The sequence below is a fragment of the Diachasma alloeum genome, unplaced genomic scaffold (genome assembly GCF_001412515.2).
Source record: "Diachasma alloeum isolate Michigan unplaced genomic scaffold, Dall2.0 Dall_scaffold_00178, whole genome shotgun sequence".
NCBI lineage: Eukaryota > Metazoa > Arthropoda > Insecta > Hymenoptera > Braconidae > Diachasma > Diachasma alloeum.
In genome coordinates, this window is record NW_021680344.1 from 3,611,213 (window position 1) to 3,638,120 (window position 26,908).

General features: G+C 35.6%; 4 protein-coding genes and 1 non-coding gene across 5 annotated transcripts in view; 3 read left to right on the top strand and 2 right to left on the bottom strand.

Moving 5' to 3' along the window:
- LOC107040405 (E3 ubiquitin-protein ligase KCMF1) overlaps positions 1-6,705 on the top strand; it is a 7,832-nt gene extending 1,127 nt beyond the window's left edge. The window contains exons 2-8 of the mRNA XM_015260488.1: positions 1,382-1,549; positions 2,066-2,205; positions 2,574-2,770; positions 2,857-3,037; positions 3,679-3,926; positions 4,883-5,345; positions 5,930-6,705. Of these exons, the coding sequence (XP_015115974.1) occupies positions 1,382-1,549; positions 2,066-2,205; positions 2,574-2,770; positions 2,857-3,037; positions 3,679-3,926; positions 4,883-5,345; positions 5,930-6,124 (1,592 nt within the window). The 3' untranslated portion in view covers positions 6,125-6,705. The remainder of the gene's footprint in view (positions 1-1,381; positions 1,550-2,065; positions 2,206-2,573; positions 2,771-2,856; positions 3,038-3,678; positions 3,927-4,882; positions 5,346-5,929) is intronic.
- A 3,890-nt stretch (positions 6,706-10,595) lies between these two features.
- On the top strand, positions 10,596-13,994 carry LOC107038757 (ribose-5-phosphate isomerase). The gene is made up of 6 exons (XM_015258014.1): positions 10,596-10,755; positions 10,873-10,933; positions 12,425-12,540; positions 12,641-12,774; positions 12,873-13,014; positions 13,419-13,994. The coding sequence occupies exons 1-6, from the start codon at positions 10,600-10,602 to the stop codon at positions 13,617-13,619; spliced, it is 810 nt and encodes a 269-aa protein (XP_015113500.1). The 5' UTR covers positions 10,596-10,599; the 3' UTR covers positions 13,620-13,994.
- A 347-nt stretch (positions 13,995-14,341) lies between these two features.
- Positions 14,342-14,414, bottom strand: Trnak-uuu. The gene has a single exon. It is a non-coding gene; the product is annotated as a tRNA-Lys (tRNA).
- A 3,470-nt stretch (positions 14,415-17,884) lies between these two features.
- Positions 17,885-22,565, top strand: LOC107038852. The gene is made up of 4 exons (XM_015258163.1): positions 17,885-18,044; positions 20,749-20,826; positions 21,558-21,633; positions 21,984-22,565. Exons 1-4 carry the CDS (start codon positions 18,039-18,041, stop codon positions 22,202-22,204), a joined length of 381 nt encoding a protein of 126 aa, XP_015113649.1. The 5' UTR covers positions 17,885-18,038; the 3' UTR covers positions 22,205-22,565.
- Positions 22,566-23,434: 869 nt separating this feature from the next.
- On the bottom strand, positions 23,435-26,400 carry LOC107038861. Its single transcript, XM_015258175.1, has 6 exons — positions 26,301-26,400; positions 26,080-26,214; positions 24,941-25,092; positions 24,817-24,889; positions 24,299-24,543; positions 23,435-23,656 (listed from the first exon to the last, which is right to left on the bottom strand). The coding sequence occupies exons 1-6, from the start codon at positions 26,398-26,400 to the stop codon at positions 23,435-23,437; spliced, it is 927 nt and encodes a 308-aa protein (XP_015113661.1).
- Positions 26,401-26,908: the final 508 nt, after the last annotated feature.

A 26,908-nucleotide genomic window follows, 5' to 3' on the forward strand; every position in this document is an offset into this window, starting at 1 on the left:
TGGGTTGGCAGAGGGGGGGGGGGGGGGGGGAGAGAAAAATCATTTTTAGTTTCCACGGGTGGAAAAAAAGAATTTTCAGTGAATTCAGGAGTAATATCAGAGTCCAGAGGGCAGCACGACTACAAAAGTTAATCAAATTCACATCGTTAATTAGATTTTCGTGTTTTGAGGGTATCTCGGAATGGATTTTCACTGCTACCTCGACCCTTTTCCCATTATTATTGATAATGTCGAGGGTTGGAGGGTCTCATTCGATTATCAGAGGTGACCAGACCTTTTTGTGAGTGCCTGGATGAATATAAAAATGATTTTCGGAGAGTATTGTCCTATAAATACCTCCATGTCCCCAAAACCCAGGGTTTTTGCTACTATCTGAGCTAATCTCCAACTTTTTCAATGGATTGTCTCCTCGATCCTGCCAGTAATGCAAGAAATAATGATGGAATTTCTATTTTCAATGCTAATTGACCCCTGACCCACTCTCGTTATTAATTGTTCACGTGTTCTGGCCTTGATGCATCTGATGTTCCGATGAATCCATCAGATCGTTGCCACTGAATTCCGAAACATCAGGGATTGCGTTGAAATAGGAGCGGAGTCGAGTTTAAGATGGAAACAGCCGTTATCTGATGTCCATTGAGTACATGGAGAGGTGAATCGAGCGATTATTTGGAGCTCATGTGGATTAATTACTTTCGTATTGAAATGTCTAGCATTGGAGGGTCTCATTCGATTATCAGAGGTGACCAGACCTTTTTTGCGAGTGCCTAGATGAATATAAAAATGATCTTCGGATAATATTGTCCTATAAATACCCCCATGTCCCCAAAACCCAGGGTTGTGGCCACTATCTGAGCTAATCTCCAACATCTTCAATGGATTGTCCCCTCGATGCAGCCAGTAATGCAAGAAAAAATGATGGAATTTATATTTTCAATGCTAGTCGACCCCTGACCCACTCTCGTTATTAATTGTTCACGTGTTCTGGCCTTGGTGCATCTGATGTTCCGATGAATCTATCAGATATTTGCCACTGAATTCCGAAACATCAGGGATTGCATTGAAATAGAAGTAGAGTCGAGTTTAAGGCAGAGACAGCTGTTATCTGATGTCCATTGAGTGCATGCAGAGGTGAATGGAGCCGATTATTTGGAGCTCATGTGGTGTCCAGTTCAACATGAGATTAATTACTTTAGTATTGAAATAGAGACTCGGATCAGATTTATGCGATCTTGCTGCGATATAAATAGACCAATTGAGACAGAATATTCGACCTAGAAATTTAGCTCGAGAGCTTGTTGGGGGTGACAAAATCCTTCAGAAGTGCTCATGAGGATTTCAAGGGTTGCATGATTTTACCGAATTTTTGGGGGCTTTCCAGGGGTAAGTTGTGACTCCTGCCTAAAGGCCAATTTTCGGGGTCGGCGATACAAGTGCCTGGTGTGCTACGATTATGACTTATGTGCCAGCTGCTATGAGGCAGGGGCCACTACCACACGCCACAATGCTGATCATCCCATGCAGTGTATACTCACTCGAACTGATTTTGGTAAAATTATTGATGTTTAATTTTTCGTTTAATTTTTAGAAATTATTCGATTGAATTCGGTACTTTAACCATTAATTTCTCATTGAAATAATGTTCTCGAAGTTTTTGTTATTCAAACTTTGAAGGTAGAAATTTAATTCGTCATTTTGAGCCATTTAGAAACATTTTTTTAATAAAAAATAAATGGAGAGGAAAACTCGTAGAATAATTCAAAGAATGCAATTATTCGTAAAGAGAGAAATGCAGAATATTGTTTAAATGAATGTTCATGACTATTTTATGTTTAAAATATGAAATTAGAATAGCATTTGAAATCATATTTTAATTTGATTTTAATGAAATTGAGCACTGAGTCCATGAACCGAGCATATATTTTCTCTATTTAAAGTTGTGGAGACAATAGTGGAATGCATCTAGTCCAGTGAATTTTCATTAGTTTTATTTCTCGATCTGGAGTTGCGCAAGGGTCGAGCGACGAAAGGATTTTATAATCTCGGGGCTTATTTTTTCATGCAGAACTTTACTATGGGGGTGAAGGTGTGAGTGTGGAGCAGCCACAGTCATTGACCTGTCCTTACTGCACGAGAATGGGCTTCACTGAGGCAACTCTGCAGGAGCACGTGGCTGCTGATCATCCTGATACTACTTTTGAAGTCGTGAGTGGTTAAATTACATTAATGCCATTATTATTTACCATTAACATTTCATTACATCAATTATATTTAAAATTTCCCTTGTCTTAACATCTTATTTCCAAAACTAAGCTACAAGTTAACTTAACTAAGATCAGTTTTTGTGAAATATCTCGGGATCCGACGGAGAGAGAGAAATTTTACTGAGAACATTTTTCATCGAGAATTTCAAGAGCTACAAAAAAGGTCTCAATAAAAAAATGGCTATCTCTCTTGAATTCCGAGATATTCTCAAAAAACCCCTCACGAACGTGAAATTCGTTCTCCATTTTAATATCCAGCATTGAATTTTTAGTATTCAAGGCTCATTATTAATATTTGTTTGGAATTAGGTGTGCCCAGTGTGTGCATCGCTACCAGGAGGTGATCCAAATCACGTAACGGATGATTTTGCGAATCATTTGACTCTGGAGCACCGAAGTGGCCCGAGGGATTTGATATCATTTCTGGATGAGCCAACGGCGAGTCGGCATGGCCCGCGACGGATACCCCATCCGTCTCGAGGTGTTGGAGGCCCAAGGCCACGCAGGTAACCCCCAGCACACTCGTGCAAACCCACCAAACCACTTCAGAATCCTTTGAATGCGATTAAATATACGATAAATGGTCCCACAGGTCCAACATGCATTTCAGCTCGTCGGGGGGTTTGAGCCCAAGCAGCCGAGATGGCATAGATCCTATTGCGGAATTGTTATCCCAATTGTCAGGTGTACGTAGAACTGGCGCTGGTACTGGCCAGAGCTCTCAATTGCAGCAATTGCAAATGCAATTGCAATTGGAACGTCAACAGGTTAGAGTAAGTATCAAACTTACATGCATAAATATTTTTATTCCATAATAATTCATGTTAAGGATATTCAAGTATATCTTACAATTTCATAAATTAGTTTCAAATAATTTAAAATATAATAGTAGTAATATAATAATAATCGCAAAAATTGCAATTGTTAAATAATTTCATCACTCTTCCTTCAAAGATCAATTTTATAAATTCTTTCAGGTTTTTAAAATGTTTTCTAACGGCTCATTGTAAAATGTCCAGAAATTTGGGGTCAAATGGGGCTCAAATGAAAATTGAATAAAAAATAACCAAAGTACTTGAATATCCATAAATTTTAAAAATCCTAAAATTGAGAATGGCGAATTTTTTAATCAAAACTAGAATTCTTAAATCTGAATTCTCATTGAGACTTTTTGTTCTAAATAAAAAATTCCTGAAGCAAAAATTCGAATCTTAAATTGTGAATTGTTCTAAAATGATGAGAATATTTCCATTAAAAACAGTTCATTTTATTTCAGTAAATAAATCCTTGATGTAAATATTTGCCAACTAAATTCCTTCGAATTAATTAAATAAGTGTTTAGTCCTCCATCAAAATACTCTAACCAAATTAATTCTTTATAAATGATGACAATGAGATGATTTCAATAATTTAGACAGCCACGAGGCACCAACTGGAGCGATTGCCAAGGAGGCAAACCCAAGTAATTGGTTCAGTATCAAGTGGCAATAGCAGTGGCAGTGGTACCGCCAGTGGAAGTGGCGGTACAACAGGCAGCCATTCGACAACAATGGCTAGTGTTGTTGCTGGCACCACAGGAAGCAACAACAACTCTAGCAGCACCGCCAACTCGTCCAGCGCGACAGCTGCCAGTAGCCAGAATTCCATGTTCTTGTTGCCTAGGTAACAGCCAAAATAATTATTCTAATGCATTCACGACGATTTAAATTGACACTGGGCAGTCGTCGGGGTTCAAAATCCGTGGAGTTAATCGTCTGCATCCCCCCTCCTTTATTTTCGCTCTTTTTTAGACTGTTGGGTATAGAAACATTGCATGTCATGGTCACTCGGTCGAGTGCCAAAAAATCTGACTCTGCACGACACTGAACTGAACACAATGAATCGGATTTTTTTGGTTTTTTTGGGGTGGGGAGTGGTTAAGGAATTATTTTGAGGAGTTTTAGGGGATTTATAAAAAAAGGTCCTTGTGGGAATTTATGATTTTATTTGGATTTGAGGATTTTTATTGGTGAATTTGTGGAATTACTTGAAATTTTGTACTTTCAGAAGATCAGCTTTTTTGTTGGAAAATCCTGAAATTTGAGAGAAATAGACAAATTTGTGGTTGGAACTTCTTTGTAACTCTCGAAATTTTCTACAAAAAAGTTTGAACTTGAAAGATAACCCTCACGTTTAAATTAAACAAAAAAGTGAATTCCTCAATTTTTTCATTGTTTAATTTTTTGGAGATATCTTGGAATTGAAGGGAGGTAGCTGAATTTTCGTCGGAACACTTTTGTAGCCCTGGAAATTCTCTACGAATAAGGTTCTCATGTCGTTTTTCCTATCTCTCTTAGATTCTGAGATATTTATCAAAAACTAAACTTGAAGTGTAAATAAAAAAATACATTCCACAATTTTCGCAGATTTGTTTTTTGGAGATATGTTAAAATTCGGAGCAGATCGCGAAATTTTCATCTCGATCTTTGTTGTAGCTATCAAAATTCCCTGCAAAAAATGGCTTGACAAAAATTTCAGTATCTCCTACAGATTAAAAGTTATCAATAAAAAACTAGATTTAATTCCAAATTTCTGTTCTTTATTTGCAAATTTCATCACCACTATTCCATAATTATCAGATGCATGGCAACGACATTGACGGACTCCCAGCTCCAAAGTATCGAGCGTGAAAGTGCAAACAGAAGTCTCTTCGCACGTGAACTTGTGATTGGCACCCTGTCCCAGACATTGCCAGAATTAACTGATCACCAACAGCAGAGTAACGAGCTATCGGCTGTCCAAACACCTGCATCAAGTACAACGACAGCAACAACAAGCCCCGAGACACCAGGTAGTGCTGTTAAAAAGCCTTCATTACACGACGCTAAGAGAGATCATCAGGCATCAACTGCCACTGGTACAACGACAACTGGAGCTGTTACAAAGTCTGTGGTATCGTCAACTGGCCAACAAGTGCCATTGCATTCTGTACAGGCAACAGCTGCTGCTGGACAAGGATTGCCGAATAATCCTAATGGTATTAATACGCAGAATGCAACCATGGTTCAGACGTTAATGCACAGTGTTTTACCTCAACCACTGGTGAGTTTCAAGGGTTTTTTTATGGACAAATGGGAAATTGTTTCGTTAATTGCAGGTTTTAAGAGGAAATATTAAAGATTTTTTAAATCGAAAATTAAATGTGCAACAAATATGTGATTAAATAACTAAATAACGAGTAATTTATCGGAAGAATTAAAAAAACATGGTATCGTTGAATTTAATGGATTCATCAATATTTGAATTAACTTATCAGTTAATTAATTCATTAATTGAAATGTCAAGAGTTTTTTTTGGTCAAGCATTAAATGTCCAATAAAAATGTGATTAAATAATTGAATAATCCACAGTAATTAAATAGCGAATAATCTATCAAAAAAATAAAAAAAAAACATTGTATCATTGAATTTAATGAATTGATCAATATTTCAATTGACTCATTTATCAACTAATTAGCACTATGAAATTATAAAAAAACTCCAATTGCGGATTCATCTAGAAAATCAAGTGAATTTACGAAGAAATGTTAGAATTAATTTTCTTTAAAATTAATTTCATTCATCTATTAATAATCAAAACTAAATAATAAACATTTGTTTTATAAAAAATGATAAATTGTCCCCCAGGTACTGCAGCAACCACTGCCACCACCGATTCGAAATACAGGAACTGGAACAATCAGAGAGCCCATTGCAACGCCAGCACCAGCGTATCTGCGTGGTGGTGTTGGGCCAGTTGGTGTGACAGGCCCATCGCGCAGAAAGCCAGTGAGGGCCGTCGACGGTAGAAACCAATCGACGGAGCCCCCACCCCCCCACTAACCCCCAATGTTCTAGGTCTTTACCACTGTTTAATTACTTTTTTCTTTTCGTCCCTTCAGCCCCTCGGATAATTACCCCTGGAAATAAAAAAAAATCTGCCCCCCCCCCCTACCCCCAATTAGCACTAGTCCTAGCACTGTTTAGATCACTTCATTCATTGTTGTTAATTATTATAATATATACTATTCATTTTTCGACCAGAGAAATGCCCTTTTAACCCGCCTGCCTGAATATACCGCAAGAAAATCTCTTTGCCCACTCAACTTGTGCGAGAAAGTCAATAAAATTATTGGAAATATGTGGAAGAAGTGAACGTCATTGGTGGCAATATACAATAGGAAGAGGATTAATCATTGATGATGAAAATTAAATGATTGAAAATGGTTTAGATAATTGATTAATTATTTGTATCGTCGCTTTATCTTGGGAGTTTCTTGGGTTTTTGGTTTTCATGTTCTGGCGTAATATCTGTCGTACTAGTTTATTGATTAATTGAGTGCATGAATGAGTAACAGTGTTTCGATAATTAGTAAGCAGGTTTCTATGAGATAGTTTGAAATAAAGTGAGAGATGAGGATTTACTTTTTTTTATGGATTCATTTCGAGGTTTTGGGAGTCCTGGGGTATGAGTACTGATTTATTTATATTTGTGAGTATTTATTGTAGACTGGAGAACGTCAGGATTCGGTGGTTCAAGTGAAATGAGTTTTAATTTTTGATGATAAGTTTTTTGGAAATATCGGGAAGGAGAAAAAATGGGAAATTCTACAAAAAAGTGGAAAACCACAATTTTTGTAATTTGAAAAATCATTTGGAGAGAAGATTAAAATCTCTCTCAAAGTGAGAAAACGAGAAAAATCAATTTCACTATTTTTCAAGATAAGTTTTTTGAAAAAATCTCGGATTCTAAGGGAGATGGCGAAATTTTCATCAGAACCTTTTTTATAACTCTCAAAATTCTCCATAAGAAAGGTCATAACAAGAATTCCTCTATCTTCCTCCGATTCGAAGATATTCCCAAAAAACTGGACTTCGCAACTGAATTTGTTAATTAAACAATTTAATCTCCATACAATTTGATAAAAATGAACGAAAATCTGAAAATAAATACACTAGACATCTCATCCTACTGCAGGCAGATCCCAAAATCTCGCAATTATCCCAAGATCATGTATGAATCCATTTTTGATCCTGAATTTTCCTTTTCAGAAGAAGAAAAAATCAATTCATTCAAGAATTAATTCATTCCCTTCACCCCCTTGATAATATCCTTTAAAACCCCAAAATCATTGTTGAAATATAAGAAGATGTCCTCGGGATATTCGGAAGGCGGGCTAATAAAAAAAAGCGCCCCATGAATTAAACAACAAAAAACCTATAATTTCTCAATTTTCCGGTATTTAATTTGTTGCTACAATTAACGTGATTCTCATAAATTATTATTATTATTCATCATTAATAATTACTAACATAATAAGGCTTGTATCTATATAATACCCCGTGTTTTCAGCAGGAAGAATAATCACTGGGGCCTCATTGTAATATATTAATTCGATTTTAAGGAGTGAAAAATGATTGAGAAAACCCAAAAAAAACACGATGAAAAATTTTAAAAACAGTGCTGAGAATGTACCTACAATTAACAACGGTTAAATCAAGAAAAAATATATATATCTCAATAGATTTTCAATGATTTTCTTGTTCCTTGTCGACGACTTTTTTGTAACAAAAAAACCAGTTTTCCAGTTGTAAAACCACTTTGCCATAAACAGGAGTTGAAAAATCGTCGGATGAAATTGAAAGAAAAACGTGAAAGTGATCAGTTATACCAAGTAATCGTGCACTGTCTGTAGACTGCACTAGTTGTAGAAACAAAAACGAAATAAAGGGGAAAATTGGAGTGATAAAGAGGTATTTGAGAGTGGTGAGGTGGAGGTTAAAATCCTTGTAACGAGCTTTTTCCAGTCTGCGGGGAGGAATAATGTATTTAATTAGGTTTAAATAGGAGTCTTACCCCGGCGTGAACTTATTTATGTACCCAAAAATTGAGATTTATAAATATATGGATTGTGAGAGGAACAACGAGGGACTAGTCACTTTTGGAATATCGGTAAAACGGTTTAAGGACAAGCACTTTGGCTATTTTTTCTCCAGTGAAACGCTTTTCTACTTTTGTTACAATGATTTTCGAATAATAATTCGAACTGTGCAGGTCTAAATTTGAATCTCGATATTAAACCGTTAGAACACGCTTTAAAGATCGGAAAAAAATTGGAAAGTTTACTTTTAGAAAAAGATTGATGAAATAATTTCAATTTTTGAAAATGATGAGCATTTTCTATGAATAATTTATAAACAATCAATTTTCCGTCATAAAAATCATTTGTTTGGAGTCGTAACAAATTTATTCACATTCAGAATTTTACCAGAATTTGATTTCATGCGTAAAAAATAGGGTTTCTGAAAGTTTAAACAATTTTAATTATTTATTTATAAACAAAGAATGTTTAAAAAAATAATAATTCTGTGCATAATGTAATTTAAATGACAACGTCCTGATTTAAAAAAAAAAATTCTCGCGCAATTTAATTAACAAATTAAAATACCTTGGCTATTTTTTCTCTAGTGAAATGGTTTTCTACTTTTTGCTGAACATCAGAGCTTTCATTTGAGCCCAGTTTGACCCCAAGTTTCCAGATATTTTATAATGATTTCATTATTTACACTTTGCAGATCTGAATTTGAATCTCGATATTGAACCGTTAGAACACATTTGAAAAATCTGAAAAAAAAAATTACAAAGTTTACTTTTGTAGAAAGATTGACGAAATGATTTCAATTTTTGAAAATGATGAGCATTTGCTATAAATTATTTTGTAAACAATCAATTTTCCACCATAAATTCGATTTCATGCCTAAAAAAACAAGGTTTCCGAAAGTTTAAACAATTTCCATTATTTATTTATAAACAAGGAATGCTTTAAGAAACAATAATTTGGTGCAAAACTGTAATTTGAATGACGCTGAATATTCCTAATTTTTTCCAAATTTTCTCGCGCAATTCGATTAATAAATTTGATAATTGAAGAAAACCGTTTTACTGCTTCGTTGATGATTTCACTCATTTCTGAAGTGAAACAATGAAGTCCTACAAATTATTTCGGGTTTATATTCCAGGTGAATCATAGGGGTCACGTAACATGGGGGAATCAGCCTCATTTTTTATAGTGAGCAACCCCTCGCTGTAGAAATCTGCCCTCTCACAAGTCACCACAAAAAAGGAAAGAAAGATTTATCGAGCAATATGGATGAACATGTTGACGATGAATGAAACAATAAAACCATTTTTTAAGTGTTCAAATGTGTAAATAGATCCTCAACGAACTGCACATACTGCTGAATACTCCTTTCTTTCCCGAAGAATAAAAACCTACGTTCGCTGATTTATCAATTGAACCCCGATTGAAGGGTAAATTCAAATCCCCACGCGTCTACCGAATATTTTATTTAATAATAAAACAATTAATTCATTAAAACCAAAATCGTAAGCCATTCGCCCAGACAGTGCTGAGGGATTAACATATAATTAGAAAAAAAGTGTTGTGGGTGTGTGAAAATAAGGAGAATGTGCGAGGGATGAGAGGCAGTCGTTTAAGGGACACTAATTACTAATAGGAGAAATTTTAAGAAGTGAGGAAAACAAATCTTATAAACAATAAAATAATTAAATGATGAGAAACCACAAAAACCAACAAAATGTAAATTTGTGTTTGATTGTATTTTGTGTTGAGCGACTCTGATGCTGAATATAATCGAAATTCAATGAACAATTTCAAGAGTTTTTGATTAATTTGTTTATATTTTGGAATTGAGGATTTCATTTTTCGCTGAAAATTAAATGGAATTCTGATTTTTTTATTATTAGCAGGACTACAGCAATTGACTTGAAATTTCGATGAAATTCCTTGGAATTCTGGACAATTTTGGTGGAAATGCCACTTGGGGAGAATTCACACGAAAAATATAGGACGTTTTATTGAAAGTTTATTAGAATTTTATAAAAATTCCTTGGCATTCCTTGAAACTTCATTGGAACTATCGCTTAATGAATTCCATTAAACATTCTATTGAAACTCTATTAGAATTCTCTAAAAATTCCTTGGAATTCTTTGAAATTTCCTTGGAACTATCACTTAATAAGAATTCCCACGAAAATTATAGGACATTCTATCGAAAATTTACCAGAAATTTGTAAAAATTGCTTGCAATTCTTTGAAACTTTACGGGAACTGCAGATAATTTACTCAAGTAATTTCTCAATAGAGATTCTACAAAAATAGATGAAGAGAATTTAATTCTCATCCTCTCACAAAAGCGATAAATTCTCCCCTTGAATTTTTTCATGCGCGAGAACCGCCGAATGGTGTGAGGGATGCGCCGCAAACTGTGGAGATGCCGACCAATGAGGAGCGAGGATGACCGTTAAGCATGCAGTGATCGCGGGAACGACTCTGCGGTTTATTTATAAAGTGCCTGGTGTGAGATTCGCACGTGGATTTTCCGGGAACATGGGACCCCTCGAGACTGCCAAGAAAGCCGCTGCTTACAAAGCAGTTGATGAATTCGTCAAGGTAAAGGGGTTTTGAGGGTTCGAAGGGTGTTTTCAAAAGGGGTTTGAAGGTTAGGGAGGTTTTCGTCGGTGGCATGATGTACTTTGTTGTGATTCATGGCTGTTTTCTTTGTTGTAGACTAACAGTGTTGTGGGGATTGGCAGTGGGTCCACTGTGATCTACGCGGTACACAGAATTGGTGAGAATTTTTATTTCTTTCAATTTTTATCATTTTTTTCCGGGGAAGGGCCATTGATTTGTTGCGGAATCGATGCTTTATCGAAGGGAATTTCTTCTGAGGGAGTGAATTAATTAATTAGGTCGAAGTTACGTTTTTGCAATTTTTGGGAGGTTAAAAGAGCCTGAACACTTCCAGTCATGAAATTTGTTAGTTAAATTATGTGACATTGGGAAAAAATCATTAATTAATCACCAGCTTGATGCAAATGTCAATCGGCAAGGAAAAATTTTTTTTGCTTTGAAAATTTCCTTATTATAAATAAATAATCAAAATTATTGAAATTTTCAAAACCCACATTTTTTTATTAGAATAAAACTAATTAATTAATTACTAGCTTGACGCAAATTTGATTCAGCAAGGAAAAAATTTTTTTCTTCGCAAATTCCCTTATTATTAATAGATAATGGAAATTGTTGAAATTTTGAAAAACCTCATTTTTCCAATTGATGAGAATTTGTTCATTATTTTTTTTATTTCTTTGGATTTTTGGGATTGTTTTGGGGGCTTGGAAAAAGGTCACTGGTTCATTACGGAATCAATGTTTTATCGAACAAAATTGCGTCATCTGGAGGAGATAATTGGGCAGAACTTGCTTTCTTGGAATTTATTTAGAGGTTTAAAGAATCTGGAGATTTCCAGTTATTGTATACCCCAGCATTTCGTTCTTTTCATAATTACATTATTTTACTATTTTACATAGATGCCAGAATTTCTTAAATACTCAGCGATATAATTAATGGGGGGGAGGTAATTAATTACCTCACCACAAAACCTTCAACACTATGAAACCGAACTCTCTCAATAGATTGTAAAATACATTCTCTAAGCAATCGTGTCACCCTTGGGCCAATTCCCAGTCTCCTCAACATACCCTTGGGTCAGTCCCGCTTCCCATTTCTTTCCTCAATACAAAACCTTTGGGCCGTTTCCCCCATTTCTCGAAAATCCCTGGGTACTGTCCCAACCGCAATAAAACCTCAAAAAATCCTAAACCGCAATAAAACCCCTCTCGCCGGCGCCGCCGTCGCCTCTCAACTTCTCCCCCAACGTCACAAGTCCGAAATCTTCCCCTGCGACATCACCATTATGCCCACCATCTCCCCTTCCACTTGGTACATAAAACCGAGGACTCCCGTAATTTTAGTCAGTTGTAATTTCTACACGATAAGCAGAACTTCTTGTAATCAAAATCTCTCGGATAGATTTGTCCGAATTGCCACACAGCTTCACACTTGAGCAATTAATAATTTCGTAAATATCAGTTTTATTTTAATAATAAATGTGTATACGTGCATTTATCTACATACACTTGTGGTAAATTCCATTAATCTTGATTAATTCTAGTCAATCACAATTTGACATTCTCCACATTAAAAAATTCCAAAGCTGAAGATTCCCCTTGAATAATTGAAAATTATCATTCTATACTTTGAACAAATGGTTTGACAGCCGAAAGAGTTAAAGAAGAGCAATTAAGAATCGTCTGTGTGCCAACGTCATTCCAAGCTCGGCAGCTCATTGTCAACAGTCACCTAGTGCTGGGAGATCTTGAGACACACCCCAGGGTAACAACCCCTCACTCACTTTAATGTTCTCACTTAATCATTAAAGTGAAGATGAATCCATAATTCATCTACACTTCAATCACTTCAATGCATTGAACAGATAGACTGCGTCATTGATGGAGCTGACGAGGTCGACGAAGAACTGAACCTCATAAAGGGAGGGGGTGGTTGCCTCCTGCAGGAGAAAATCATCGCCTCCTGTTCAGAGGACATGATAGTCATCGCTGATTACACGTAAGACACTTTCCCAATGAATGTATCCTCTTGTAAATAAAAAAAAAAATATATCTTCTCCTTTGGAAATAATCATCACAGAATTTCCTTTCACTCAGAAAAAACTCTGAAAGATTGGGACAGCAGTACAAAAAGGGAATTCCGATAGAGGTAATTCCAATGGCATATGTCCCCATTAAACATAAGATCGAGGACAATTATGGGGGCATGGCTAAAATCAGAATGGCCATTGCCAAAGCAGTAAGTTCATTGATTTATTTAGTTTTTTTTTAGAGTCCAGCAATCAAAGGGTCTATAATAGGATTCAATTGAAAAATTAATTTATTAATTGATTAATTAATTTCAAAGTGCAATTAATTAATTCATTACATTAAAGAAGGGAATTCATATAGCGTTCCACATCTTTATGATGGCGTAGGAAATAATTGAATGGGATTTGGATGAGGTAGGAGGGAAACCGGGATTATTCTCAATATGAATAACCAGAAAATTTTTACTGAAAACAAATGGATTCCATAATCCACACTCCATAATTATACTGTCAATCAATAGACAGGTTTTGGCTTCTACAGATTTAATGTCGTTAAATTTAAGATAATTAATTTTGATGTTCCTCACAGCTGTTTTATTATTTTAAATTTCAGGGACCAGTGGTCACTGACAATGGCAATTTTATCCTCGACTGGCACTTCCCAGACGATCTTGACAAATCATGGAAGATCATAAATTCTGAAATTAAGATGATACCTGGAGTTGTTGAAACTGGTCTCTTCATAAACATGGCTAAGAAAGCGTACTTTGGAATGGCTGATGGAACTGTCACCGAGCAGTCCCCGAATGCATAGAACCAAACAATTATTTTATTGTGACCACAATTTTTTTGCCATTTTCACAGATAATGACATTTATTTTCGTACGTTAAAGGCTCTCCGGTCTCGATTTGCTCAATCGCCCTCTACTCTCAGTGGGTGTGAATTGCTACTTTTCTTAAGATTACTTTCTACAAGCTCGGGGTACTTACATTGCAACAGAAAAGTTCAGGGATTATCTTTATATTCTACAGAAGATGACTTGTTAACACAGAGTTGATGTTTTTTTATTATTTTATCTAGATTTTTGATAATATTCTCGAGATTTGTGTCTCGTTGCATCTGTTGTTTTGGATATTGCTGAGGGTCATGAAGGTTTTTGGGAATAATAAAATTAAAATTTGATACTGAGATTTGGTATTTCATTTGAGAATCATTCCTCTCTCTTATGATTTGATAAATTGCTACTTTTTATTTATTTTTCCTTGCCATATATACCCTATTGGAGTTTTTACATATTTGCGGTTTCATGGGCCGACTTCCCCTCCAACCGTGTCGCATTGTACCCCAGGAGCTGTACCCTACGTATAGATTCTCCTGGTGACCAAGGGAAACCATGGAAAACCACGTGCGAATTACAAATCTACAGTGGAAAAAAAATAACTTACTGAAATAAAAAATTGGAACCGGATAAATGTGACCCAGCGTGCGCCCCAGGTATTTAATCCTGATTTATGAGGCAAAATTTCAAAAATAAACGCCCGAACAGGGACTCGAACCCTGGACCCTCAGATTAAAAGTCTGATGCTCTACCGACTGAGCTATCCGGGCTTGAAGTAGCCGGGCTCCTATCCGCTATATCAGCCACGTGGCCCTCTGGTGAGCGTTTCAGAAACTAAAATTCGATATGCATACGCCCACCGGGGGCAGCACCTCCTGGTGGTGTGGCCGATTCACGAACTAATGGCACCACAGGATGGGGCTGCGACTGTGGCACGACAATGATTCGCGCATTTTTGTCCAGACTAAAGTGCTTTTTTCATACACTTAGCAAACTATTCACGAAAACTTGTTTTTTGCACATTATCCAGTACCAATTGCAAATGAAAATTGCAGAGATAAAAGCAAAAGTAGTGCTGCAATAAAAATATAGAATGAAAAAAGAAATCATCACCTCTTTTTTCTTCAATATTAGCTAAACTCGAGAGCCATACACGTATGAAAAATCGTATAGAAATTTTCTATACGGATTGCGTATGAGGCATTCCACGATATTTCAATACACCAAAAATGGTTTTTCCCTGAGTTTCGAATATGTTGCAGAAGAGGTCCAGAAATGTCTGTAGACGCGAGGACAATTAAAAAAAAAATTTATATAAATTATGCAACAAACAAAATTCGCTGCGTCATCAGATAGGTAATTGTACATAGCGTCATAACTCGGTAAATATTCGTTGAATCGAAAAAACAGAAATAGTACATTACATGCCCGAGCCTTGGAAAACAGATCAACCTCCCCGTCGCCTTCGGCTCGGAAGGCAATCTCGCACGTGGGGGAGGGTGATATATTTTCCATGGCGAGGTGTGTATATTAATCTTCGTGTCGAGAGACCTGCTAATTTCGTGGCGCGCAGAGCTACGCCGTGCGGAAAACAACCACTTTACGCACACTAATCCGTTTTGAAAAGTGCACTTTTGAGGCAGGTATCACAAAAACCCTCATTTTCCACCCCATTTTCGACCCATTGTTTTTAATTCACCCTTCCTTCACCCGGTAAAGAATTAGTATCCGTATACTGTGATAGGTCCACTGTTAAATAACCGCCGAAGGTTTCTTGGACTCCTTGAATAACTGATTGTGGATATATTCCATACAAATTCATAGATAGCGAAATTGTCTATACGATATCAACTGACGTAATAGCTTTCATAATTTGAATGACTTTCATTCAAATCAAATACATGGGTTTGCTAAAGTCTCCAGATAAAACTTTTTTTCAAACTTTAATTGTTATTTGCGTTTTTATTCACAACAAAATAATAGCTTCTTTAGTATGATCAAATGGTTTCTTGATTCAAAAAAAAGAATTTATTTTCAATGCACGGATTATTTGTTTGTAGTGTAGCATTAATTTTGTTTGTAATTATGCTGGATAAACATTCAATACCACATGTGATGAGGGATATAGGAATACCGTCCAAGAATCTCACGTGTTCATCTCACGTGATGGAACTGCGTCGATTTTCAATGATTTAATTTCTACATTGGAGATATTGCTCTGCGATTCATTCGTTCCTTCGTTATTCTAGGCGCCATGTTAATGCGAAATTACACGTAATCTAATTACGATTGCGTTGATTACGTCAACTCCAGATCAGATCAAATTTTCAAAATATTTTGCCGTTTACATCATAGTTATATTTGAAAACCAGGGGAGGGTGGGGCAAAGGCAAGCAAAAGCATTAAACTGTTTTAGAACCCCGAACAAATAAAAAACCTCATTTCACAAATTAAAACATTGAAAATTTTCCAATTTTGATAATAATGCAAAAAATTCAGCTTTAATTTTTAAAAAATCGGCATTGAAAGTTCGACTTGGAGATTTAGACGTTATAAAACTCCGAAATTAAATGAATAATCATAATAAAAATAATAATAATAATAACTGCAATGATTAGCTAAGATTAAATTCAAATCACAGACTCATTGAATTTCTGGGTGAACGGCCTCTATTGAAACGCAGCGGGGTCTGATGTGCGAACGTTGTAAGTACTCAACCCCCAGCGCATTTTTCTGTGATTTATCTCAGTGTTACGCTCAATCTTGTTGAATTACACTTCCGCAAGGTGTCACATGGGGCATTTCTCATCGATGTTATTCTAATAATCCCATCATTCAGGGACGCAAACATTTTGTAGAAAAACCCTGCAACTTCGCTAGGAAATTCTGTTGAATTTCTGTTGAATCTTTTATTCTACAGATTGAATGGGAAATATTTGATTGAAAACATGCATAGAATTCGAAAAAATAATGCAATTCCAAATTTTTAGACAATAATTGACCTGAAATTTACAATTCTCATTGATTTTTCCATGAAATTCTGAGATTTCAATGACGAAATTCCTTGATACTTCGGTGGAACCACAATGCAATGAAAAAAATCATCAAGTTCCAGATTTTACTGAAAATTCAATGAAATTCCAAATTTTTAAACAGCAATTTTCATGATGTGTACAAATTTTTAGAGAATAATCGACCTGACATTTACAATTCTCATGGATTTTTCCATGAAATTCTGAATTTTCAATGACGCAATAGGGAATTTGAATGAAGCCCAATTCTTTTTAAGTCCTCTGTTCACACATGTCTCGTAATATATGGATAGCTAAACGGCGAAAATTCTGGAGAAGTCGTTTTCGAGGTCGATTTTTCGGTCATGACGTCACGAAGACGGTCAGGTAGCGCTTCATTGGTCGAAAAAAGAGAGAGTGGGGAGTTCTCGTCCTCCATTGGCCGAGACGCACCTCAAGACTGGGTTAGGTCGGCCCGAGCTATTCTGTGATTGGTCCAGCACTCGACCGTCTGTGTGACGTCATTAGTAATTTCAAAGCGTTTGAAATTTTCTACTTTTAACAATGAATTATTAATTAACGCGCAATATTTCGAGCGTTTGTGAATGAAAAATGAATTATTCAGATTCCAAACTTGAGATTAGAAAATTGAAAAAAATTCATGCAAGTTCCCTATTCTTTGAAGCTTCTGTGAAACTAAAATGCAAGGAAAAAATAATGAAATTCCAGATTTCACTGAAAATTCAGTTAAATTCCAATTTTTTGAACAGCAATTGTCATTTTTTCTACTAATTTCCAGAAAATAATTGACCTGAACTTTCCAATTCTCATTGATTTTTGTAAAAGGGTACCCGGAATTTCAGCCAGAAATTTTTAACAATGTACTTGTCACCACGAATTTCAATATAAATCACACCTCCACCATCTTCATACGAATGTTCAGTGGTTTTCCGTATTAACATATGCGCCTCATGAATATTTCATTCATACCTCAAATGATTGGAGACTCGGTTGAGACGCAAGTCCCAGCCAAAGATTTGTAAACATCTTATCGTCATGAATGAAGTCATCACCCCTCATTCCCGCTGCATAATTTATCCTCAGCTAGGTGATAAACTTAACATTTTGCAATTTGTCACGAACGAAATTCATTACAATTCCCGCATTCGTATGTGCGCATGAATTTTCATCCCCTTTCTCCCCTTCAACCAGCCTCCGAGGGTGGGGGGTGTATTTGAAGACCTGTGCGCGGGATTTTCACCTCAAATAAGAGCTACGGCAACAGCTAGCACATGGGGCTCATACATAAGTGGTGAAAGGCGAATTGATCAGACTAATTTAATTGAATTGCGTCAATATTTTCGATACACTCGTGTCTCCAGCATGAAGGTAAGTCAAGAAAATCATTTATTAATTTAATGAATGTTTTTTTTCATTCTTTTTTATTGAAAGACGACAGTGGAGTGGACATTCGTGAGATGTTGAATATTTTTGCTTCCGAATGAAAGCATTGCAATCCTTCGATTTTCACATTCTCTAATTTTGATTGGAAATGATGTAGAATGGTCTGAAACGTAAAAATACGAAGTTTGGCGACCATGTATGTGACCACGTCCACCGCCACTGTCCCGTCGGTCAATTTTTAGAAAATTCAATAATTAAGTCGCTAAAGTAATTCCAAAAAATCTGAAATTTTGTCAGATTATAGGTCCTAATAATGACTAGCTCTGTGCAAAATTTCAGCCCGATGGAACTAATAGTTTTTGAGAAAAAGCGATTCATTTTTAAATCGTTTTCCGCAAATATCTTCAAAATTAGTGAACCGTTTTTTTTTCGCCATCAATATATTGATGGCGAAAAAAATAAGACATCACTCTGTGACATGCTCACTGTCACATGGCGCGCGGTCGTATGCTCGCTGTCCCCTGCTTGTTTTTGAAGAATAATACATTTTGTGTTTTCTCTTTCATTCTAAACTATATTGAATTTTCTTAGAAATTACTCGTGATTTTTTTTAAATTCTACTCAGTAAATGAGAAATATTAAAGATGAAAAGAGAGTGATTTTTCAAAATTAAAATTGAAATGAGTGAATGCAACTTGAGGTTCAGTTTTTCATGAATATTTTGTTATTGTCGTCAATTTCTTACGTCATTTTCACTCAAGAAATTCTGAGATAAAAAAGGCCTCATTTTCAAAAGCAAATTTGAAACACGTGAAATTAATTTCTCGTTTTTACTGGACATTTTTTAAATCAAAGGAGACAGTAAAATTGACATTCAATCATCCGTCGTAAACGTCACTTTTCTCTCAAAAAATGATGGCAATAATTTTTTTTACCGCCTCCGATCAAGGGAAACATTATTTATTTCCTTCTACTTCACTCCTGAAATTACTAAACAATTTTTGTGGACAAAGTTCAATCAACGTTATTCAAAAAATATATATGTTCACGTTGAGGGCAATGAAGTAAAGTAAGAAGCATCCTGAAACCGGTGATTACCTGCCCGTCAATTAGCAAAACTAGAGGAAAAATGCTGTCGTCAATTTTTTATTTATTCTTTCATTACCTTTCGGTTTTTATGGTTCATTCCATTATTCTCTGCTTATGCCCCCCTGCGGGCCGTGAGGGCAATGTTTTTCCCCCAACTGCATTGTATTATGCACGAGTAGCAAAAAGTGATTAAAAGTCGTGATCATCAGAGAAAAATGAAGCCATTTTTTTCATCTCTATTTTTAGTATTTTTTCAAGCGGTGAAACGAGACCTAAGTAATTAATTAATTCAAATCGCATCATTCGGACGGGGGATACTGGTGATTGAAGATGGTCCATTCTACCCCACCTTTCCTCATTGAGGAAAATGGGATCGACTCCCCCTCGTCGCAGGGAGAGGGGCGGAAGGGCCCATAAACCTGCATCATTAATCGTTTTTTAAATTTACGATTCCGTTTTCTCTTCAACACACATGATTCTCTCAAGAGACGGTTTTATTCGATGCAATGAAATATTTAATTCTCATCGTTATGTTCATCCTCTCACGTTCTCAAGTTCTCAGAATTTTTTTCATTTCGTTTGATTTCATGTTTTTGTAATGAATCTTTTTTGAGGAGCGAAATCTCTTTATATTACGCAATTGCAAATGACTTGAGGGTATATTTAAATTCTCCTCATTAAGAATTTGTTATTCGTCACTCGATTTTTAATTTAATTTTAGTCAATTTATTGAAATAAATCTAATTTCTTTTCTCTTTCTTTTGATTTTATTTTTATAAAGAATTACTTAAGGGTCATAAGGGCTAATAAGTGGATAAGGGCTTCGAGGGTCATGTGTATAAATCAGTTCTCTGTATTTTTTGTTCATCCCTCAATTTTTAATTTCATTTGAATCCAATAATAATTCGCAATTAGTTTTATTTTCTTCCTCATTTCGTTTGATTTAATTAATCATGAAGAATATTTTCCGAAAAATGAGACAAATCTATATATGTTTTATCAATTCCTTAATTTTCAATTTCATTTGAATCAATTAATAAATGATCATGAATTAAATTTTCATTCTCATTTCGTTTAACTTAATTTTTTATGAAGAATATATTCTAAAAACTTAAATAAATTTCTGTATTAAAAAAATTACAAGACTCCCAATGGTCATAAGTGTCAGCAAGTCCATAAGGGCTTCAAGAGACATTGACGTAATTCAATTTTCATTATCTCCTCTTTATTCGTTAAATTTGAAAAATAAAAAAAAGAAATTTGAAATTTATCTTTGATGACATTTCACAATGATGACGCAATGGGATTATCGTCAGTGAGATCAAAGGACGGGATCTCGAGGATTTGAAAATGCATCATTGAAATTCAATAAATGACGGGGATTGGGTTAATGAGTTCAGTTATGTATTTGCACCTCTGCAAAGATTATTGTAGGAATTTATGCACAATGAGAACTTGGGGCACAATTCCCCCGGGTTACACAATTGTCGTGGGTATTGAATAATAATGGAATTGGGACAGAGCTTACCTTTTGCAATTTGATGAGCAAAACCGGGGGAATTAAGAGATCTGGTATTGCAGGCGTGTTTTTTCGTTTTAGGTGGGATATTGTGTGAAGTGGACACTCGCGGGACTGTTGGTGGTGTCTCTAGCCAGCGCTATTGAGACTGATGATAAGGTGATGATCTTTTTTTCATGTTTGTGCTTGAGGATGGTGCGGGGGATGGCCTCTGGAAGGAGTGCATTCCTTAAAATTTTTTTTTTGTGGTTTTTTTTAAATTTCAATCAATAGAGAGAAATTCTAGGAATCAGATTTTTTAAGGCGCACGGTTAAAAAATTTGGCTGAATTTACGAGGAGAAAGTCAATGGAATTTCAAGTTTCTCTAAAAATTCAAGCAAAGTTCTAATTTTTTAGCGATAGGAAGACGGGAATTCAACAATTTACGTGAATTTTCACGTGAAAATGAATATTCACTAGCAAATTCCCTTGAATTTTCCAGGAATTTCTTTAACATTCTTGGAATTCTAGGAATTTCTGAAGGCATTCCCTGAAATTTCGGAGGAATCTGGAATTTAAGGGGAGATTTAATTGAATTTTCCTGATCTTTCATTAATTTTTCCGAAATAATTGAACTGAAATTTACAGTTCCCACAAATTTTGCCATGAAATTATCAATTTTCAACGACAAAATTGCTTGAGATATTGCTTGTTAGAAATTTCCAAGACCTTTCCAGAAATTTCAATGGAAAATTTTTTAATGTAGGAGTACTAATCAAATTTCGGAGTAAAGTCTCTTCGCGTCACTTTTTCGCTAGATTTTGCAATTGGGCCCATTTCGCTCGATTTTTCCATTTATGTGTAATTATTTAAAACCTAAAAGATTTTAATTCTTCAATTTTCTATTCAGGATGAACAACAGATTTTCAATTCAGGAGTAGAGGAACTCGCTAAATCGAAACGGCCGTTCTGCAATGCATTCACAGGTCAGTTTCTTGAATAAACCATCAACTGTCTGACAATAATCTGATGAAAATGAGTAATTTCATGCAAACTATTTTGCGAACGTCTCAAAACCTAGTAGATTTGAAGGAAAAAATAACAAAATGTCTTATCATTTTTCGTAAAATTAAAAAAATAATTACTAGATCTGCTATTTAAATATAAAAATTTTTCCTATAGTTTAAACAAATTGTCGTAAAAATCCTATTTTTTACAAAAAAAAAACGGTTAAAACATTCTTCTGAACCTCTTCATCTCCAATTTTCAATTTTACAGTCATTATTATTCCTCGAAATTCAATTTACAACGAATTAAAATGTGTGATATCAATCAGGCTGCGGTAAGAAGCGAAACTACTACGACAACTCGCTGGACCGACCGGAGGATTCAGGGAAGATCACAATTCCCATCCCCATTTACAAGGCGCTAGTTCGTGCCGCATCCCAGGAGCTCCGCAACGCAATCGAACGTGGGGAATCTCCCGATGAGTCATACCAAGATTACTTGCCATTGTTAACACTGAAGAGACCAATTCGTTCGAGATTCCAGAGTTAATCGTCATCGCCTTCAGGAGTATTCCATGTACCAATGGCTTCTACAAATATCTCTGTTACTGTCCGCAATTCTATCGATCAATGAATTGAAAAACTAAAAACACTGAAATTGAGAGGAAAATTACAACGGGATTAATGGGTGTGTCGATTACCGAAGGAAGTATTTCCTCGATAAAATCGGTTTTTGATGTGACAAATGTTATTTTAATGCAGTATAACTAAATATTATGAATTAAATCAACATTAATTGTCAATTGTGATTTGTAAGTGTCAATGAGCATTTTGTCCACAAACTATCATGACGATTTGTTTAAACATTCATTGGTTTCACGTGAAAATACAACCTTAGAAATAAAACGACAGATTAATGGGAAAATTATTGCATTCAGAGAAACTTTCGTACGGAATTTTCGCCAGTCCCTCATCATCATTGAATATTAATTGTCAATTATGATTTTTAAGTGTCAATGAGCATTTTGGGATGTCAAAAATGTGTGCAATAATAATTACGAATTAGTTTTTTGAAATTCAACTCCTACACAGCTAATGTCTTTTTTTTTTAATAAAAAATTGCACCATTCGTGTAACATAGCCCGAAAAATGTTTCTGAAAGAATCGAAAATATATATTAATAGAAACTAATTTGTAATTGTTATTGTACATATTTCTTCATGCGGGGCAACAGAACAAGAGGTTTTTAGACATATATAATCGATCGTCAATCAAATATCCCTTTAAAAATTCATTGGTTTCATGACAAAATACAACTATAAGAGTAAAACTCCAAATTAATGGGAAAACAATTGAATTCAGAGGAATTTTCATACAGAATTTTCATCAGTATCTCATCATCTCTAGGAATGACACTCGCTATTCGTTGAATCGATGAATTTCCAAAGAATCCCATCGAAATGAAACTTGAAGAAAATCCCAAAAATATTTCGTAGTGAAGACTATGCCGCTGGGACTTCCGGGGTAAAATGACGAATGAATAAAGGGATAACTCGCGTCGCTGAGTCTAAATCACAAGGAAGATTGATCATCACTTCCTGACACAACACGCACCCCCTGACACAAATACGAATGCATTTATGTCAATCGCAGAACAGGACAGAACTGTTACGTGAAGTTATAATTAACCGATAAGTTGTAAATGTCTTCGATGTAATCGTGTATCCCTCTAGAACGGTGATAAGATAACGATGAGGGAATGAATAAAAATGAGTGACATTCACAAATGAACGGTCAATTTGATGATTACGTTGTCATTCCACATGTACTTGTTGTTCGCGGTGAATAACTTGCGGGCTGTGCTCAGCCCAACGCACTCAGGATTGTCGGGATCACCTGTTGAGCTCGGTCGACCCCAGAAATAAGTGGAGCAGACGGTGGCTGGGTCCCACAGCCGAGATCTGCGGTCTTCCCTCGTATAATCGGCCGAGTGGTCCAATATCTTCGAGACAAATTTTATAATCTTATTAAAAATTGGGAGACTATTTTCGTGGCTATTGCGGAATTTCGGGAGACATTTACGTAATTTACACATAAGAAAACGTAATTTAAACGTAAGAAAACATTATAAATTGTCCGGAAATAGGCTCAAATGGGGCTCAAATGAAAGCTCTGAGATTCCACTACAAAAGTAGAAAACCATTTTACTGGAAAAAAATAGCCAAAGTAGTTGGGCATCCTTAATTAAAGGAAGGGGTTAATATAGGAGAATTATTTAGAGTGAGTGCATTAGTTCAGTGAGTCAGTTCATGTTGTTAGAACACTTTCATTGAAATGAGAACATGAGTTTATAAATATTCCTCGAAATTATTGGTGAAATGAATAGACAAATTTAGAAGCAAAAAATTACAAGAAAGTCGATTCTCATTCTAATTTTCTCATTTTTCCCAGCTTCTACATTTTTCGTATCATTAATTCCCGTAATTAATTTTCAATCCTCGTTTGTGTACGTATTGTCAAGTTTTTTGAAATTCTCTTGCTTAAGAACATTTTCAATGACTGAAATATTAAAATATCATTGAAAATGGCTGTGTTTAGATAGAAACAATGCCATTATCCGAGAATTTATGACTAAATTAATTACTTCTATCTGCAATTTCAGCGGAAATGGCCAGACGAGGTGATGATCCAAGTTACCCCGAGTTATCCCGACGCTTATGAAAACAGTTCCATCCGGAAAATACTTGGGGGTGAATTTCATGTACATAGCGTATCCACTTTTGTCGATGTAAAACGTGGGACTACGCAACGAACGCCCTGTTTTCCATTTCAGTAGCTTCTCTTTCATATCCGTCACTTTCCAATAGTGAGTAAACACTCTCTCAATGCCTGAAATACAAGTCATAATTCTATTTTGCCGATTTTTGCATAGAATTTTTCAACAGAAAATTGATTTTTCCGTGAAACTTCTTCTATTTATTTTTTCCTATAACAATGCACCCAGAGGAATAGAATGAAATTCTTCATTTGAAAATAATGAAATCATCTATTTATTTCGAGGACAATTTGGCAATTGAGTGGAATAAATTTTATCATTTTCGAATAAAGTGTAATTGATTCAAATAAACCATTTCTCTGGGTGCATTCTCCATTGAACTGCACCTTCAGTAGTTGAAAGTATGTGGATCGTATTGTTGAGGTCTTCTACTTCACGTTGTCTCGGTGAGACCGTTTCCTCGGAGGTGAGCTCGACATTTCGGGGCTTTTTAACGTAATCGTGAATTACGAGGGAATTCATATGATTAACTACAGTTTCCTTGATTGAATTCTCATCGATATTGACATCTTTCTCTATTATTCTGAGAATCAGGTGCTTCAGTTCGGTTAGTCGATGGGTGAAGAGGGCCTCAAGGGTCTTGAAACGATCGTCCATGGCTTCTATGATGAATAAATGACACAATTGTTACAATACTGGGAAAGCTGATGATAAAATTTTACGTTCTTACTATTTTGTAAATATCTCAGAGATGGAGGGGGATACGAAAAATTATCAAAAGGTATTGTTTGGTGAGCTGCTAATTTTAGGGTGGATTTGGGAAGTGTTTTCATTGCGTGTGCTAGTGAAATTAAATGATGCACAAGTTAAATAAAATCACATTTATTTATGGATTCAATCCACTCGTCTAGATGATATTTACACGTGGGTGATATACTGGATATTATTTTGTTGAAGGTCTCAGAAAATTATTATGTGATTCACTTGATAATGTACTAATAATTAATTTGATAATTCACTGGTTAATTGTTTTTGATAATTAACTCAAAATTGAACACGTTGATGTACTGTTCGGTGATGTACTTTTACGTGATGCGTCGGAGATATTCTTTGAACGACACCTTGATTCTACCAAGGCGGGTGATGTACCACTAACGCGGATGATATACTGCTCGCTACTGAGCCTTTCCCGGGTGTCTCGTTGACTTCTCACCGTTGACCCAAAGGGTCCCGATTATTTTCGAAAATAGCCGAATTACTCGCCTATTAAACTGCTAGATACTAAACTGCGTTTTAAACAAGTATTTTTTGTAGAGAATTTGAAGAGCTACAAACAAAATTCTCATAATTTTCCCTAAATCTCTTTATTTCCGAGATTTTTGTAAAAAATTAATCTTTGACGAGAAATTATCATAATTTTATTCACGATTTCTTCGTCAATATCTCAGAAACACACATATTTACTTAAAAATACTTATTAGGAGACACTTTTCTAGAGAATTCAAAGAGCTAAAACAATGTCTTCTGACAAAATCTGCAAATTCCCTTCATTTTCGAGATGTTCACGAAATGATGTCAACAAAATTTTCCTTTTATTTTATTTTTTTCATTAATTCACTTCAAAATTGAATAAAATGATATTCACTCACTCGCATTACACCCCCCAGTAAGAACCTTGGTAACAGTCGCCTCAGCATCCGCAATTATTCGATCTGACGAAATTCTACAGATTGTCGTCTGCGTTTCCATTGTATCGTTACCAGTAACGTTTGAAGTTGCTGCAACTTGACACAACGTGACATTAAGGACCTCACCCGCGATATTAACGTAACAGTCACGTCTCCAGGAGGAGTTTTATTCCTAGACTTACTGACGTTGATTTTAGGGGATGAATTATCGTGTGCAACTTCACCCCAGCAGCCCAAAATCAGGGAATTTGGGATTACGAGGAGGCAGAGTATCCCGAGCATCGTTCCCCAGATTACGACGAGAGTATAACAGAACAGATGCTCCAGGCGTTGAGTTCCTCGAGCCCTCGTTCCCCCGTGACGAAAATAGATTTCATTACGAGATTTCATGAAGCATTCACCTATCAACGAGTGTAAATTCATCCCAGGGGATGAATTTCTATTTTCGAATTGATTACATTCCCCTCTCAATTACTTCTGCTCAAAGAAAATTAATTTTTGACATACGTGCATGAAAAAGTGCACTTTTTTTCACTATTTTTCGTGCGTAAAGTGGGTCTTTTTGGATATATTCTAGAGTAGTTAAAAAAAGTCCACTTTTTTTAACACGTGAAAAAAAGGAGTGTAGAAAAGTGCAACTTTTTTAACTTGTTTAAAAAAGGCTACTTTTTTAACATCATTTTGAGAGCTCTTAGCAGTGCCGCCATGTCACATACCGGAGGCCAGCCTAGTCGTGAGGATTCTGCTCTACGGCTCTGCGGTCTACGGCTCGTTGTGCATTATGTAGTGT

What these genes read in the sequence shown, in the direction of transcription:
- LOC107038852 (XM_015258163.1), top strand. An exon ending in CTATTGAGACTGATGATAAG is followed by an intron (nt 20,827 to 21,557) that starts GTGATGATCTTT and finishes TTTTCTATTCAG; the next exon opens with GATGAACAACAGATTTTCAA. An exon ending in GTTCTGCAATGCATTCACAG is followed by an intron (nt 21,634 to 21,983) that starts GTCAGTTTCTTG and finishes GATATCAATCAG; the next exon opens with GCTGCGGTAAGAAGCGAAAC.
- LOC107038861 (XM_015258175.1), bottom strand. Translation starts at nt 26,400, where the DNA reads ATGCTCGGGATACTCTGCCTCCTCGTAATCCCAAATTCCCTGATTTTG. An exon ending in TACTGGGGGGTGTAATGCGA is followed by an intron (nt 25,093 to 26,079) that starts GTGAGTGAATAT and finishes TATTCATCATAG; the next exon opens with AAGCCATGGACGATCGTTTC. An exon ending in CATACTTTCAACTACTGAAG is followed by an intron (nt 24,544 to 24,816) that starts GTGCAGTTCAAT and finishes CTTGTATTTCAG; the next exon opens with GCATTGAGAGAGTGTTTACT.
- LOC107038757 (XM_015258014.1), top strand. Translation starts at nt 10,600, where the DNA reads ATGACCGTTAAGCATGCAGTGATCGCGGGAACGACTCTGCGGTTTATT. An exon ending in ATAGTCATCGCTGATTACAC is followed by an intron (nt 12,775 to 12,872) that starts GTAAGACACTTT and finishes CCTTTCACTCAG; the next exon opens with AAAAAACTCTGAAAGATTGG. An exon ending in GAATGGCCATTGCCAAAGCA is followed by an intron (nt 13,015 to 13,418) that starts GTAAGTTCATTG and finishes TTTAAATTTCAG; the next exon opens with GGACCAGTGGTCACTGACAA.